The following is a 15,958-nucleotide window of genomic DNA, read 5'->3' as shown; positions in this document are numbered from 1 at the left end:
TGTTAGGGAAGTTTTTGACTATAATCTCTTCAAATATTTTCTTGGGTCCTTTCTCTCTCTCTTCTCCTTCTGCGACCCCTATAATGTGAATGTTGGTGCATTTAATGTTGTCCCAGAGGTCTCTTAGGCTGTCTTCATTTATTTCATTCTTTTTTCTTTATTCTCTTCCATGGCAGTGAATTCCACCATTCTGTCTTCCAGGTCACTTATCCGTTCTTCTGCGTCAGTTATTCTGCTACTGACTCCTTCTAGTGTATATTTCATTTCAGTTATTGTATTGTTCATCTCTGTTTGTTTGTTCTTTAATTCTTCTAGGGGTTTGTTCTTTAATTCGTCTAGGTCTTTGTTAAACATTTCTTGCATCTTCTCGATCTTTGCCTCCATTCTTTTTCCAAGGTCCTGGATCACCTTCACTATCATTATTCCGAATTCTTTTTCTGGAAGGTTGCCTATCTCCACTTCATTTAGTTGTTTTTCTGGGATTTTATCTTGTTCCTTCATCTGGTACATAGTCCTCTGCCTTTCATTTTGTCTATCTTTCTGTGAATGTGGTTTTCCTTCCTCAGGTTGCAGGATTGTAGTTCTTCTTGCTTCTGCTGTCTGCCCTCTGGTGTATGAGGCTATCTAAGAGGCTTGTGCAAGTTTCCTGATGGGAGAGACTGGTGGCGGGTAGAGCTGGGTGTTGCTCTGGTGGGCAGAGCTCAGTAAAACTTTAATCTACTGATGGGTGGGGCTGAGTTCCCTCCCTGTTGGTTGTTTGGCCTGAGGTGACCCAGCACTGGAGCCTACAGGCTCTTTGGTGGGGCTAATGGCAGACTCTGGGAGGGCGCACGCCAAGGAGTACTTCCCAGAGTTTCTGCTGCCAGTATTCTTGTCCCTGCGGTGAGCCACAGCTGCCCCTGGGCTCTGCAGGAGACCCTCCAACACTAGCAGGTAGGTCTGGTTCGGTCTCCTATGGGGTCAGTGCTCCTTCCCCCTGGGTCCTGATGCGCACACTACTTTGTGTGTGCCCTCCAAGAGTGGAGTCTCTGTTTCCCCCAGTCCTGTCAAAGTCCTGCAGTCAAATCCCGCTAGCTTTCAAAGTTTGATTCTTTGGGAATTCCTCCTCCCTTGTCGGACCCCCAGGTTGGGAAGCCTGACATGGGGCTCAGAACCTTCACTCCAGTGGTTGGACTTTTGTGGTATAAGTGTTCTCCAGATTGTGAGTCACCCACCCAGTGGTTATGGGATTTGATTTTATTGTGATTGCGGCCCTCCTACCATCTCACTGTGGCTTCTCCTTTGTCTTTGGATGTGCGGTATCTTTCTTCGTGAGTTCCAGTGTCTTCCTGTCGATGATTGTTCAGCAGTTAGTTGTGATTCCAGTGCTCTCGCAAGAGGGAGTGAGTGCACGTCCTTCTACTCTGCCATCTTGAACCAATCTCCTAGGAAACTCCTACATAGCATGAAATATGTATGCTCTAAGTGCTTTACGTAGATAAGCTTATTAATTCTCACCAAATCCAGTGTGATAAGTCTATTATTTTCCCCACTTTACAAAGGAGACTCTGAAGCACAGAGAGGTTGCATGGCTAGAAAGTGCTGGGCCCAGTGTATGAAGCCAAGCAAAGTGCATTCAAAGGCCACATGGATCTTAGAAATACAGGAACTCAAAGGAAGATCAAAGCAGGCGTGCCCTTTTCAAGGCTAAGCTCTAAATATGCGTTGTTTTGCCTGGCTTATTTCTGTTGGCTGTTTGTCACCTAACAAAGAAAATCTGCTTTTGTTTTTATAGTAATAATGCTGATGAGGATCAGATCAAGGATAAGCTGCAACAGTTGAGATGTCACTTTACATGGGAGTTGGTCATTAACGACACTGAAATACCTGATTTAGAAAACAGGGTCTTGGAGCAGATTGAGTTCCTAGACACCAAATACAACGTGGGAATACACAACTTACTGGCCTATGTGAAACACCTGAGAGGCCAGAATGAGGAAGCCCTGAAGAGTTTGAAAGAAGCTGAAGACTTAACCCAGCAAGAACATGCCAACCAATTAGACGTGAGAAGTCTGGTTACCTGGGGCAACTATGCCTGGCTGCATTACCACATGGGCCGACATGCAGAAGCCCAGATTTACCTGGACGAGGTGAAGAACGCTTGCAGGAAGCTTGGAAATTCCTCCAGCTATAGAATGGAGTGTCCTCATATGGACTGTGAGGAAGGATGGGCCTTGCTGAAATGTGGAGGAAAGAATTATGAGCGGGCCAAGGTCTGCTTTGAAAAGGCTCTGGAAGTGGACCCTGAAAACCCTGAATTCAGCACTGGGTATGCAATCACCGTCTATCGCCTGGAGGGCTTTCACAAAGCAACACAGGATACTGGGGCATTTTGTCTGAATACCCTAAAACAGGCTGTCAGGCTAAATCCAAACGATGAATATATTAAGGCTCTCCTTGCCCTGAAGCTTCAAGATGTAGGACAAGACTCTGAAGGAGAAAAATACATTAAAGAAGCACTGACCAATGCGTCCTCGAAGATCTATATCCTTCGATATGCTGCCAAGTTCTACCGAAGAAAAGGCTCTCTGGATGAAGCTCTTCAGTTCTTAAAACTGGCCTTGAAAGCAACACCCTCCTCTGTCTTCCTGCATCATCAGATGGGGCTTTGCTACAAGTCACAAGTGACCCAAATAAAGAGAGCTACAAACTGGCAGCCTAAAGGACAGGATAAAGAAAACATCAACAGAATAATACAATCAGCCATAACTCATTTTGAATTTGCTGTGCAAAAAAAGCCCACATTTGAGGTGGCTTACATAGACCTGGCAGAAATGTACACAGAAGCAGGTGACCACAAAAAAGCTGAAGATGCTTATCAAAAGGTGTTATGCAGGGAATCACTCGACACATCTATGCTGCAACAGGTACATTTCTATTACGGCCGATTTCTGGAATTTCAAAAAAAATCTGAAGTTGATGCAATCAGCCATTATTTAAAAGCAGTAAAAATAGAAAACGCATCATTAGGAAGGGATAAAAGTATCAATTCTTTGAAGAAATTGGCTTTAAGGAAACTTCAGAGAGATGCATCAGATATAGAAAGCTTGTGCATCCTTGGGTTCATCCACAAAGTAAAAGGGGAAATGAATGAAGCCCTGGAGTATTACGAGCAGGCCCTGAGGCTGGTTCCTGTCTTGGAGAACTCTGTGCTTGTGACCTGTAGGCATTGAAATATGGACCACTCTTACATTATCATTTGATTTTACGTCAACATATACTAATCATCTTTTCTGCTTGCTGCTTTCAGAAACATATTATGTAATTCACTACAATGATGTCATCTTTGAACAATTACTCAAACCTGATAAAACACTGGTTGCATTGAGAAAATAGTGAAACAGACTACACAGGTCTCCGTGTGTGTGAGAGAGAGAGGAAGAGAGAGAAGAACCACTTCTCTGGGAATGTTATACAGTAGAAAAAAAAAAGTTTGTTGAGTAGATTTGTAGCAAATAAAACACTGGACTTGACATGGAACCAACCTAAATGTCCATCGACAGATGGATGGATAAAGAAGATGTGGCACATACGTACAATGGAATATTACTCAGTTCATAAAAAGAAACGAAATTGAGTTATCTGTAGTGAGGTGGATGGACCTAGAGTCTGTCATACAGAGTGAAGTAAGTAAGAAAGAGAAAAACAAGTACTGTATTCGAACTATATATGGAATCTAAAAAAAAAAAAAAAATGATACTGATGAACCTAGCTGCAGGGCAGGAATAAAGATGCAGACATAGAGAATGGACTTGAGGACACGGGGTGGGAGGGGGAAGCTGGGATGAAGTGAGAGTAGCATCGACATATATACACTACCGAATGTAAAATAGCTAGTGGGAAGCAGCGGCATAGCACAGGGAGATCAGCTTGGTGCTTTGCGATGACCTAGAGGGGTGGGATAGGGAGGATGGGAGGGAGGCTCAAGAGGGAGAGGATATGGGGATATATGTATATGTATAGCTGATTCACTTTGTTATACAGCAGAAACTATCACACCATTGTAAAGCAATTATACTTCAATAAAGATCTATTAAAAAAAAAAAACACTGGACTTACGTAAAATAAAATGTTCAACTCATTCATTTTATCAATAAATAGTTTTCAGTGCTAGATACCAAAAATACTATGGTGATATAGGGGAGGGAAAATTCTTTTTCCTCTACCCATCTTAGGTTCATTGGCTTGGGCCTTAAATTAAACTGAAAAAAGACAGATTAACAAGAGAAAAACAAACAAGTTTATTAACACATGCATCGGGCATACACAGGGGAGTACCCAGTGATGAGTAATTCAAAGGGGTGGGTTTATATAGCATCCTAACAAACAAACAGGACATTTTTAGAGAAGTGATAAGGTAAAGGCAAAGAACTTTAGTTTCTAAGTGGCAAATTATAGGAAGGCAAATATATGAGGAAAACTAATGGAAGATAATAGCCTGCTTATAAGGTTTTTTAAGTATATTTTTCTGTTTGTGTCTCTGGGCTGATTAGGGACTAGAGTTGTCTCAGGTGAGTAACTTCTGTCCTTCCTGGTAGAGGAGGAGAGACATTTTTTTCAGGCAGATGGGGGAGAGCAGAGAGCTTTCCTTATATCTGCTTCTTTTCAACTGCCTTTAGCTCAAAATAGTCCTATGGCAAGGTGGCATATTTGGGGGTGGCATATTCTGCTACCCTTCAGTGAAACAAAGCAGACATTTTCCCCAAACCTCATGCAGCTTACAATCTAGTGAGAAAGACAGTAAAACAAATACACAGTCAATTAAAGGTCAGCTTTCCCCATGAAGATGTTTGAAATTTAATTCATTGTCAAACTGTGCCAAGTAGTTTCTCTTGTTTTATGCCATTTTGTTTGAAGTACTATTGATTCAGTCATTTGCTGGTATTGACACTTCTCCAAAGAAGATATACAGATTGTCAACAAACACATGAAAGGATGCTCAACATCACTAATCATTAGAGAAATGCAAATCAAAACTGCAGTAAGGTATCACCTCACACCAGTCAGAATGGCCATCATCAAAAAATCTACAAACATTAAATGCTGGAGAGGGTGTGGAGAAAGGGGAACCCTCTTGCACTGTTGATGGGAATGTAAATTGATACAGCCACTATGGAGAACAGTAGGGAGGTTCCTTAAAAAACTAAAAGTAGAACTACCATATGACCCAGCAATCCCACTACTGGGCATATACCCTGAGAAAACCATAATTCAAAAAGAGTCATGTACCACAATGTTCATTGCAGCTCTATTTACAATAGCCAGGACATGGAAGCAACCTAAGTGTCCATCGACAGATGAATGGATAAAGAAGATGTGGCACATATACACAATGGAATATTACTAAGCCATAAAAAGAAACGAAATTGAGTTATTTGTAGTGAGGTGGATGGACCTAGAGTCTGCCATACAAAGTGAAGTAAGTCAGAAAGAGAAAAACAAATACCGTATGCTAACACATATATATGGAATCTAAAAAAAAAAAATGGTTATGAAGAGCCTAGGGGCAGGACAGTAATAAAGACGCACATGTAGAGAATGGACTTGAGGACACAGGGAGGGGGAAGGGGGAAGCTGGGACGAAGTGAGAGAGTAGCATTGACATATATACACTACCAAATGTAAAATAGATAGCTAGTGGGAAGCAGTCGCATAGCACAGGGAGATCAGCTCGGTGTTTTGTGACCACCTAGAGGGGTGGGATAGGGAGGGTGGGAGGGAGGGAGACACAAGAGGGAAGAGATATGGGGATATATGTATATGTATAGGTGATTCACCTTGTTATAAAGCAGAACCTAACACACCATTGTAAAGCAATTATACTCCAATAAAGATGTTATAAAAAAAGAAAAAAGAAATATTAAAAGAATGCTAAAGGATCTGAGAGACCGCCTGTAGCAATCATCTTTGATTATGACATTTTATTAATAGACAATGCACAACAAATAATGTTTTTAAAAGGAAAATTAAGGAACCAATGTTATTGTTTTTTCATTCTTGTGTGTGTCTGGGGGGAGGATGTATTAATTTCCTATTGTGGCTCTAATAAATTACCACAAACTTGGTGGCTTAAAACCACACTAATTTATTATCTTACGGTTCTAGAGATGAGAAGTCTGAAATTGGTTTCATTGGCCTGAAATCAAGGTGTTGGCACAGCCAAATTCCCTCCAGAGGCTCTAGGGGACAATTCTTTTGGTACCTTTTCCAGATTCTGGAGGCTGCCTGTATTTCCAGGTACGGACCCCTAATCCACAGAAAATACAAGTCCCCAGGGAATTCCCAGAAATATTGGGCAAGGCTTTGGATCTCTACTGAAATTCTATAGGAAATGAAGTGAGCAAAATTTATATCATTGAGGGGCAGGCATCAGAGTTACACAGAAGCAATCTTCACAATTTCCTTATCACTGAAACAAGAGATTTATTAGAGTAACAAAAACATAACTTAAAGTGCTTGTGTTGGTGGGAGGAGGCTGTAAGGTACTAAAATAAGTGTAACCACTGCCAACTCCCCTGAGTCAGAAATATTAAAAGTAAATAATTATTGGATAAGTGGTCAATTCTCAACTAGGCAGTTTTTCCCAGGTATTGTTATACAACGTTTGTACCCAGAAAGCAGAGCTCATTAATGTAAAATAAATCTCTGGATTATGTAATGTGTTTGCGTGAGATGTGTTTGACAATCTCCAGAGATCACATTTACTTAGTGTATCTTATAACCTAATACCACCTCTCTCTTCCATCCTTCCCAACTCTGTAAGAGATCTCTGCACTTCCCGGAGCTCAGTAAAACTAAACTGTGTGACAGCCTGGATGTCTGCAGAGAAAAACAACAAGCAGCAAATCCAGGAAAACAGATGCTCTTTGGTACTAAAGATACTACTGCCAAACTTACAAATGAATATACCCAGGGATTACCAAGAGGTCTCTTTAAACTGACAGCTGAATTTCAGGAGCTTGTTACTCCCATGGAAATGACTGACAGAACCTCAGTCGGTGTCCTTATTTAGAGGTCCCCCCAAGTGCCCAGCGGGGGTCTCTCATGTACCCTAAATCAAGCCAAGCCATAGCTCCTGCCGTTCACTACTATTATAGGTGCCCCAGCCCAAGTCTTCGCTAATTGCTGTCTACACACCACCACAGGCTCTACCTCCTTGAGGATCATCCTGCCCACCAATGTCTCCATTCCCACGATGCTGCTAGAGCTGGAACTGCATTGGGACTAAAAGCCTCTACCCTACAGCCTGCCCCAGCTTGAACTGCCCACCCTCAGTCTGTCTCCATAGCTCTGTATCTTGTCCCCAGCCAGACCAAATGTGATACAGCCACCTCCACTTTGAAGCCCATGCTGAAGGGAGTAGGCCTTCACTGCCATTGCCCTGGATATCAATCTTTTCACCCAGGCCATCTGTTGAACTCCAGTACCACCCCCAACTTCCCTTCATCTGTATCCACTTTCCCTCTCCTACCTAAAGTCCACCTCCTCTCTCTTTCGGGCTGTGCTGGGAAGACTAATTCAAATAAATTAGGTATATACATGAGGGTATTACTTACATGGTTCTCAACTGTGGGGAAGAGGGAAGAGGAGGATTTTGCCCCTCGGGACCAAAAAAAAAACAACAAAAGTTGGATTTGGCATTATATGGAGACAGTTTCATTTGTCACAACTGCAGGGTGCTACTGACATCTAGTGGAGAGATGCAAGATTGCTGCTTAAACATCCTAAACTGTCAATAGTGCCAAGGTTGAGAAACTCTGGCTTATATCTAGTCCTTGGAAGAGTTATTACTTAAGTTTCAGTTTCCCAAGCAGATTTTTGACCAGTTGCCATGTTTCATGTTCTATTTCTCTTTTTCTCTAGTTGCTGTGTTTCACAGGTTGATGAGAATAAATTCAGAAGGTAATACATGATTAATTTTCCCAAGAATCCACCCAATCCAACAGTCTGTGAAAAAAAGACTGATACTCAAATTCCATCCAGTACTTTCACCATGTTCAACACCTACTCAACAGTCGGGTCTTCGCTTCTTCTCAATCCTGAAAGTGTATATTCCTTTAAAATTTTTATAGACGGTTTTTGTCTTTCTGAATTTGAATTCCTAAACAATATAAGTTGATAACCAGGATCTTTTTTTCCCTTTTGATTTTTATCATTGATTGTTTAGTTGCTGTCCACGCAAACCTTAATAAGCAAAGACTATCTCCTGGCCCAGATACAGCTAAAAGAAAGGAAAGGAAAGGAGTAGGAACAAGGAAGCAAAAACACTACCTACGCACTGGAAATTTTTTCAAACAGAGCTCTATTAAATGTTCTACATCCTTAGGAAGGAGGAAATTCTGGGCTTATTTTTCTACCTCCAAATAAACCATTCAGTACTTTTTCTAAAATGTGGCTTCCCACTTAAACATTACAACAGCCTACACGCCCACCGCATCCACATTACCACTCCGGCCTCACTTCTTAAGACGTTTTCCCTGCTCTCTGCACTCCAACCACACCATCTGCGCTTGCCAAGTATGCTTGCATCTCCAGGCCTTTGCACTTAACCGTTCCCCCAGCCTGGAACGCTCTTCCTTAGTCCCATATCTACAGTGCTCACTCGTTCACCCCCTTCAGATCTTTGCTCATCTGTCACGTTCTCAGTGAAACCTTCCCTCACCAAGATATTTACAACAGCAAAACACCTTGCACTCCAACCTTCTCTCTGCTTTTTCTCCATAGCACCACGTAACAAAAAATGTTTTATACGTTCTTTATCTTTACCTCTCACACTAGAAATTAACTCCAAACAAACAGGAGAGTAATAAAATCACAAACGCACAACTAACTACACTTCTGTACCTACACTGTTAGCCATGTTTAACGTGATTCTGGGGAAGCAAGAACTGACTTTATCTACAGGCCCCTTTTCCCAGCAAAACCGAATGAAAAAGTCAGCACTTTTAAAACTAGTGACCACATAGTAGAAACTACATCACTGTCTGTTCATTTGAAAGCAAAGTGACTAGGATAGTATAAAAGTGATAAGCTGGTGCCTTTTAAACGTTTCCATGATGAACACGTTTTCTCAAAGTTTGAGAATTATCTCCACTCTCTGTGCACAACCAGAAACAAAATGCAGAAGACGGTGAACGGGGTAGGGCTTGCCCCTTGTCTCTTTTATTCCCAGCTATATTGACAGGGCCTTCAGCAATGTCTGGCTCTTAGCAGTTATTTAATAAAACTTGTTGAAGGAATGAATGATTGAATTCGAAGGGGACAAAATTTTTAGTGTATCGGCATTCGCTATTTTCCGCTTAGATTCCTAATACCACCTCATCTTTATTGGGACCTTATTATAGGAAGCTCGGTTGGCAAGGGCATGGAAGGCAAGGGAACTTTAATACAATTGTGGGCGGGGGGGGGGTGTATAAACATCTTTGCAAAGCTATTCGGCAATAGCTACCAAAATGTTGAATGTATACACATTTTGGCCCCCAAATTTTTCCAGATTTACCCAATGGAAATCATGGCACAAGTGCACGGCACTGCACCTGTGTTGGCTGAATCAAGACTTGAGTTCCAGCCTAGGACGCAGAAAGCTGGAAAGAGCATCGCCTCCACCCAACCAAAATAACGCTGAGCAATCTCCTGTCATTTTAGTTAAAACAACAACAAACAACAACCCCCAAGAAAGCTAATCTAGAGGCAAGTGGACTCAGCGAGGCAGGTGAGAGCCAACACCGAAGTCTCGAGGCCCAGCTGTAAATTCCACCCCGAACGACCCCGCGCTGCGCAAACCTCTCACGGCGACTCCTCGGCCGGCTCCGGGGCCCACTCAACTAGCTCTTCCAGAAGTTTCTGTTTCCCGGAGCTGGACTCCGCCTAGTCGGGGATCAGATTCACTTTCTAGTTTCCTCTTCCCGCTCGGGTCCTGCCTTGAACAAAGCGGCCGCCCGCGCGCGCGGACTAGCGCTGCGGTCATCTTGCTCGCGCGCGCGCACACGCACGCGGCCGCTCAGTCCGCGCAGCAGCCGAGCGCTGAGGAGAGAAGCGGAGAGCACCGGCGCCTCCCGAGACGGCCGCAGAGCCCAGCCACCATGAGGTGAGGGCTTCTGCCCGCTTCTTCTCCCCATCTCCGTGGGGCCTTTGTGGCACACCCGCGTTTCTCGCGTATTCCGCTTCCAGCGCAGCGCTGCGGCCTTTGAAGGGGCCGAGCCCGGCCGCCGGGCGTCTGCGTTGGGGACGCTCCCCGGGAGCCCCGTCCGGGCCCGGGACGGCTGAAGGCGGGCCTGCTGGGGAGGGTGGCCGAGCGGACCCTTCTTTCGAGCCCCGGGCGTCCGCGGTCGGGACTGTCGGGCCGGGGGGCGGCGGGGCTGGGGGTGCCGGGCGATGCGTCCCGCGGGCCTGTCACATCCCCGCGGCTCCGGTCGTCGCCGCCCCGGGGCCGGTGCGGGCGGCTTCTGCGTGGCCGGTCCCCGCAGGCCGCAGCCCCCGGCGTATCACACGCGTCCGCTCCTGCCATTTTGCCTTCTGATTCCCGGGTCTGACTTCTCCCCCTCCTTTGTACCGTGGACAGACGGTTCTTGTTCCACGCCATCCACCGTTTTATGAGGCTTTCTCTCTCCGTCTCCTTGACTGGCGTGTGGTGGGTGGTCCTTGGCTGACCCATGTAATGCGGTCCCCTGCCCTGCACGTGGGTAGTTAACAGTCTCCATTGGGAAGCTAAGGAGTGGGAGATTCCGATCTTGGGCCCCTGAAGCCCGTAGAGCCCTTTGTTCTAAATCCTGACTTTGACCACCTACGAGTTGGGTGACCCAAAGCAAAGTTTCTTCAGTTCGGTGAATCTGTTTCTTATCTGTAAAAATTGATAGTGTCCGTCTCTTAGGACTGTAGAAGGGCTTGTTGACTGATGCCTGGCACTTAATATTTGCAAATGTTGACTATAAAAAGATTTAATAAATGCCTCACTTCTACCGTTTGCAAGAAGGGAGGGAGGTGGGAAGTATCAGGAAGGGGCCTGAAGAAATAGGGAAGGAAAGGCGGTTGCGCTGTATGTGGATGCAGGTTGGTGCGGAAGAGGGGTGGACCCCAATGGGCGCTAACTGTCTCCCAAGGAAAATGAAAGACTACTCCTTCCTGGCAAAAAACAAAAACAAAAAAAAACACCCCCCCCCCCCAAAACACACACAAAATTACCTGAAGATAGATGTTGCCTCTTCAGACACAATAGCCTCTCTCTGCCAGCTTCCCAGAGACAAAGTTTAAAAATTAAGTAGACATAGTTGAAAAAGTAAAACTTGTCATAGTGTCCAGTTGTGCATAAATCCCATAGAGTGTGGGCACAGTACTCACATGGCTAACGGAATGTCCCTTGGAGATCTCACAGCTGCATCATAATGCCTGGGGCAGCCCTCCCTCCTCATCGTCCTTGCACAGAGGCAGATGTTCACTTTACTCTGTGGTTGGGCGGAGGGCTGGTAAGCCCATGTTGGATAGGGAAGACTGAAGTGGCAGAAAGTTTGGATGGGAAGAACTAACAGGAATTCCCTCATCTGAAATTCAGGTGCTTTTTTTTTTTTTTTTTTTTTTTAATGCTAGGCTCATGCCTCTGGGCTGGAAATGCCAGAAGCTACCAGTATCTAACTGCATTCACTCAACAAATATTTATTATTGAGTTTCTCTTATATGCCTGAAATCATAGATTCTGGGGACACAGAGGTGAAAAACATAAAACTGGAGTAAGGTCCTTATTCTCATTTAAATGGGGGAAATAGACACCCAAGAATAAATGAGTAGATAATCAACATAATTCAGAAAGTGATAAGAGCTATAAGGAAAATAAAATAGGGCTAAGAGAGTGACCTAGAATGGAGGGGGTTATTTTAGATAGCTCTACCACAGGCAGCCTCTTGGGTAAGGAATATTTGAGCTGAGTTAAAGGAAGGAGCTAGTCATACAAAGATTTAGGAGCAGAGCTTTTTAAGTAGAGTAAAAACAACAGGTGTAAAAGTCCTTGAACTTGATATGTTCAAGATAGGAAGAAGGTCAGTATGTCTAAAACACAGATAATGAGGAGGAGAGTAGGAGAAGACAAGGTTGGGTGGGTCGACAAGTCCAGCTCCTTTAGGGACTTGGAAGACATGGCAAAGGCTAGATTAAAATCTAAGGGTGTTGGGAAGCTATTGGGAGATTTTAAACCAGGAGACTGATGTAATCTGGTTTACATTTTCAAAAGTTTACTAATACTGTATGGGGACCAAGAGTGGAAACAGAGAGCAGATTTTTGCCACAGCTCAAAGGAAAGGTAATAGTCTTTCCTATTTTCCTAGACTAGCAGAATAGCAGTGGAAATGGAAAAAAGTGGATGGATTTGAGATGTATTTGGGTGATAGAATTAACAGGACTTCCTATTGGATTGGATGAGAGGTTGAAAGAAGAATAGGAATCAAAGATTACTGCTAGGTTATTTGGCCTGTGGGACTAAGAGGTGCCAAACAAGGTGGGGAAAACTAAGGGAGGAACAGGCTCAAGGAACCCAGATTTCTATAATTTCTATATTTACTTGAGATGCCAACTGAACTTCTAATTGAAGATGTAAACTAAAAATTAGATAAGTCTGGAATTCAGGGGAGAGATCAGAGATAGAAGAAATACCTTGGAAGATCATCAGCATACACATCTTTGGATTATGGGAAAAAAGGTATTTTAATTCCCTTACATTAATAATGATGATAATTATATCTTTGATAACTAAGATTTTTGTCCTTCCTTCAGATCACTTTTAATACATTTCCACCCAGCTCTTTTGTTACTTGAAAGGATCATTAATCACCCTCTCTGCCGCTCCACAGCGTGTCTAGTGAGAAGCAGCTCCATCTCAGAACAACTCCAACCATGCAGAATGCTATGACTTTAGACTGAGGGCTTGTATTTGAAACCATTGTTTTCTTATCCTGAGACCTTTAACTGTCTGACATGTCTTTTCCAACGGGCAGTTACACAACCTCTTACCTGCTCTTTAAGCTGCTCTAAAATCTCTTGTTTTCTTTTAAGTCCTTCCCAGGCAAAGTGAATTTCACATACATTAGACATATCCTATATTTTAAAGCAAACTATTCTTTAAAAAAAAAAAAAAAACTCCAGTTTTTATGTGAAAGAGGTAGTATAACATTATGGTTAAAAGGCATAACCTTTTGTTTAAGTCAGGCAGAACTAGGTTTGAATCTGTGCTTGGACACTTTGTAGCTGTGTAACCTTGGACATGTAATTTAAACTCTGTTTCCCAGTCCTCATCCATAAAATTGTGAAAATAATAAGACATTGTTGTGAAAATAATAAGACATTGTTATAAAAATTAAATGTAATTTGTGTGAAGTACTTGGCACACTGCCTGACATGTGCAGTGTGGCAAGTAAATGGTTTTGGGGGGTGTTTTTGTTCGACCTCTCATCTGATTCTAGAAATATATTGTACAAGTGTAACATTTATACTGTTGAGCTGAATCTGTAGTGAACCTAGGTCTTATGCATAAAGTTGTTTTCTCAAATATATCCTTGTTTGCCATTTAATTTAGCCCTCACTGTGAATAAAATAGGGAAAATTTCAAGTTAGAGTAGAGGTCTAGCCTGTTGGGCTTGAGGCTTTTTTATACATTAAGCTCTATAGGCCCAGAGTCTTTAACTGTCCTGTCCCATGCAGTAACCACTAGTCATACGTGACTATTCAAATTAATTAAAAGTAAATAAAATATAAAAAGCAGTTCATTGGTCATCCTAGCCACATTTCAAGTGATCAGTGGTCACGTGTGGCTAGTGTCTATCACATTGTGCAGCACAGGTAAGAACATTCCCATCGTGGCAGGAAGTTCTATTAGAAAGCTCTGGTCTAGAACCTGCAATCACTAAAATGTGGGACCTGTATATATGTGTTTATATGTATATACAGACCACACGAGAAAGAGAATAAATATGAAAATATTATAAAATTAAAATTAGTAATTATAAGTGAACATAAATGTCTACTAAATATATTAAGTTAGCTATTAATGTTTAAATTTAATATTTATAAAAATTAGAAAACATTTCATGAAGTATATGATTAGATTATAAATATGAAGTGGTTTTATTTTTCTAATCACTACTACTAATTGTGTAATTAATCCAGTTCTCTGACTCTTCTGCCACTTTTGGCTATTAGGACAGCCTCTTTCCAGTTCCTAAGGACTCAGCCCAATTCATTTTAAAACCTCAATCTCATATTTGATTCAAAGCACTCTTCTCTTCCTTCCCAACTCCCAGAAAATATTGATAAAGGTGCTGTGAAGAATAGGAAAATGTGATAGACTAGGCTTTAGGATGGCAGGCAAGGTGGAGACGCAGCTTCAGCTAAAGTGGTCAGGGGTAGCCTTCTTTGAAGAGCTGAGATTTGAGCCAAGACCAGAATTATGAGAATAAGTAAACCCTACTACTCTCTTAGGAAGAATTCACAGAGTGAGGGAATAAAAAGCAGGTACAAATGCCCTGACGTAGGTGCGTACTTGGCATAAGAAATAATAAACAATAAACTTTTGTAAAGGCTTGTATGACTGGAGTGCAGTGAGCATGAGGAAAGTGGTACAAAATGAGGTTAGAGAAGTAGACATGGGCCAGACGGTAAAGGGCATAGTAACCATGGTTAGGAGTTTGGGGCTGGAGATAAAGATTTGAGTAGTATTAACAATGTATAGTTTCACTCCGCCTCATATTCCATCCTTCTCACAATTATCCCCGTCTCTCCCACAAGCATCATTTTCTCCCTTAATACTGGATCATTTCCCTTTGACATATCATTAAGTCATTAAAAATACGATTGAAAAAATTTTTGACCATTTCCTCAGATTTGCCTCTGTTTCTCTACTCCCTTCATAGTAAAATTCCTTGAAGGAGTGACCTGTATTCCCCATATCCACTTCTTCTCTTCTTCCCATTATCCCCTCAACCCACTCCAGTAATATTTTCATCCCTACCGTTCTGTTAAAACATTGTTCCCCCACAACTTTACTTCTCCCAAAACAGTGATCTCTGTCCTCATTTTCTCAACCTCTTAGGATCATTTGTGCACATTAAACATTTATCTCTCTTTTTTTTTCGAAATCAACATTTTCTTCCTTAGGCTTTCATGACACCAGATTTCTTGGTTTATCTGCTCCCCTACTGATTATTAAGATTAGAAAGGGGCAATTGAGTTGAAGTAAGATCTCAACAGTGAAAAGGAGGAAGTCATAAAGGATCTGAGGACAGAATGGTCTAAGCCAGTGCTTCTCAACCAGGGTGATTTTTGCCCCCTCCAGGGGACATTTGGTGATATCTGGAGACAGTTTTGGTTGTCACCACTGGAGGAATGCTAGTTACATCTACTGGGTCAAGGCCAGGGGTGCTACTAAATATCCTGCAATGCACAGGTCAGCCCCAACAAAAAGAATTCCTTGACAATCATAACTAAAGTACACCACCACCACCACCACCACATAATCCCATTACTCTGATTTTTTTTTTCTTAACACTTATTACTGTCTGGAATTATGTTGTCCGTTGATTTGTTTACATGTTTATTTTCTGTCAACCCCTTTTGTTCCCTCCTCTCCTGTAATAGAATTACCATGAAGAAAAGGCCTTTTTCTATCTTGCTCATTACTGTATTCACTACAACCAGCATATCGCCTGGCATGTATGACATGAGGTGATCAATAAATGTTTCCTTTTTTTAAAAATTTATTTGGCTGCATTGGGTCTTAGTTGCGGCATGCGGGATCTTTCGTTGGGGCACGCGGGCTCTTTATTGTGGCGTGCAGGTTTCTCTCTAGTTGTGGTGCGTGGGCTCCAGAGTGTGCAGGCTCAGTAGTTGCGGTGTGCGGGCTTAGTTGCCCCGCAGCATGTGAGATATTAGTTCCCCAACC

General features: G+C 42.6%; 2 protein-coding genes across 3 annotated transcripts in view; one reads left to right on the top strand and one right to left on the bottom strand.

Moving 5' to 3' along the window:
- LIPA (lipase A, lysosomal acid type) overlaps positions 1 to 10,023 on the bottom strand; it is a 105,110-nt gene extending 95,087 nt beyond the window's left edge. The window contains exon 1 of one of the 2 annotated variants that reach the window (XM_082423795.1): positions 9,823 to 10,023. The gene's annotated coding sequence lies outside the window, so the exon portion shown is untranslated. The remainder of the gene's footprint in view (positions 1 to 9,822) is intronic. The other variant, XM_082423793.1, reaches the window with a different exon arrangement.
- Positions 1 to 15,958, top strand: part of LOC309642270 (uncharacterized protein) — a 45,203-nt gene that overhangs the window by 22,724 nt on the left and 6,521 nt on the right. Inside the window, exons 2-3 of the mRNA XM_082423527.1 lie at positions 1,775 to 3,201; positions 9,784 to 10,126. Of these exons, the coding sequence (XP_082279653.1) occupies positions 1,775 to 3,201; positions 9,784 to 10,126 (1,770 nt within the window). The remainder of the gene's footprint in view (positions 1 to 1,774; positions 3,202 to 9,783; positions 10,127 to 15,958) is intronic.

This window comes from Balaenoptera physalus (genome assembly GCF_965194825.1).
Source record: "Balaenoptera physalus genome assembly, chromosome: 14".
NCBI classification, from domain to species: Eukaryota; Metazoa; Chordata; class Mammalia; order Artiodactyla; family Balaenopteridae; genus Balaenoptera; species Balaenoptera physalus.
Note: the sequence above shows the minus strand (reverse complement) of the source record. Positions and strands in the feature narration are given on the sequence as shown.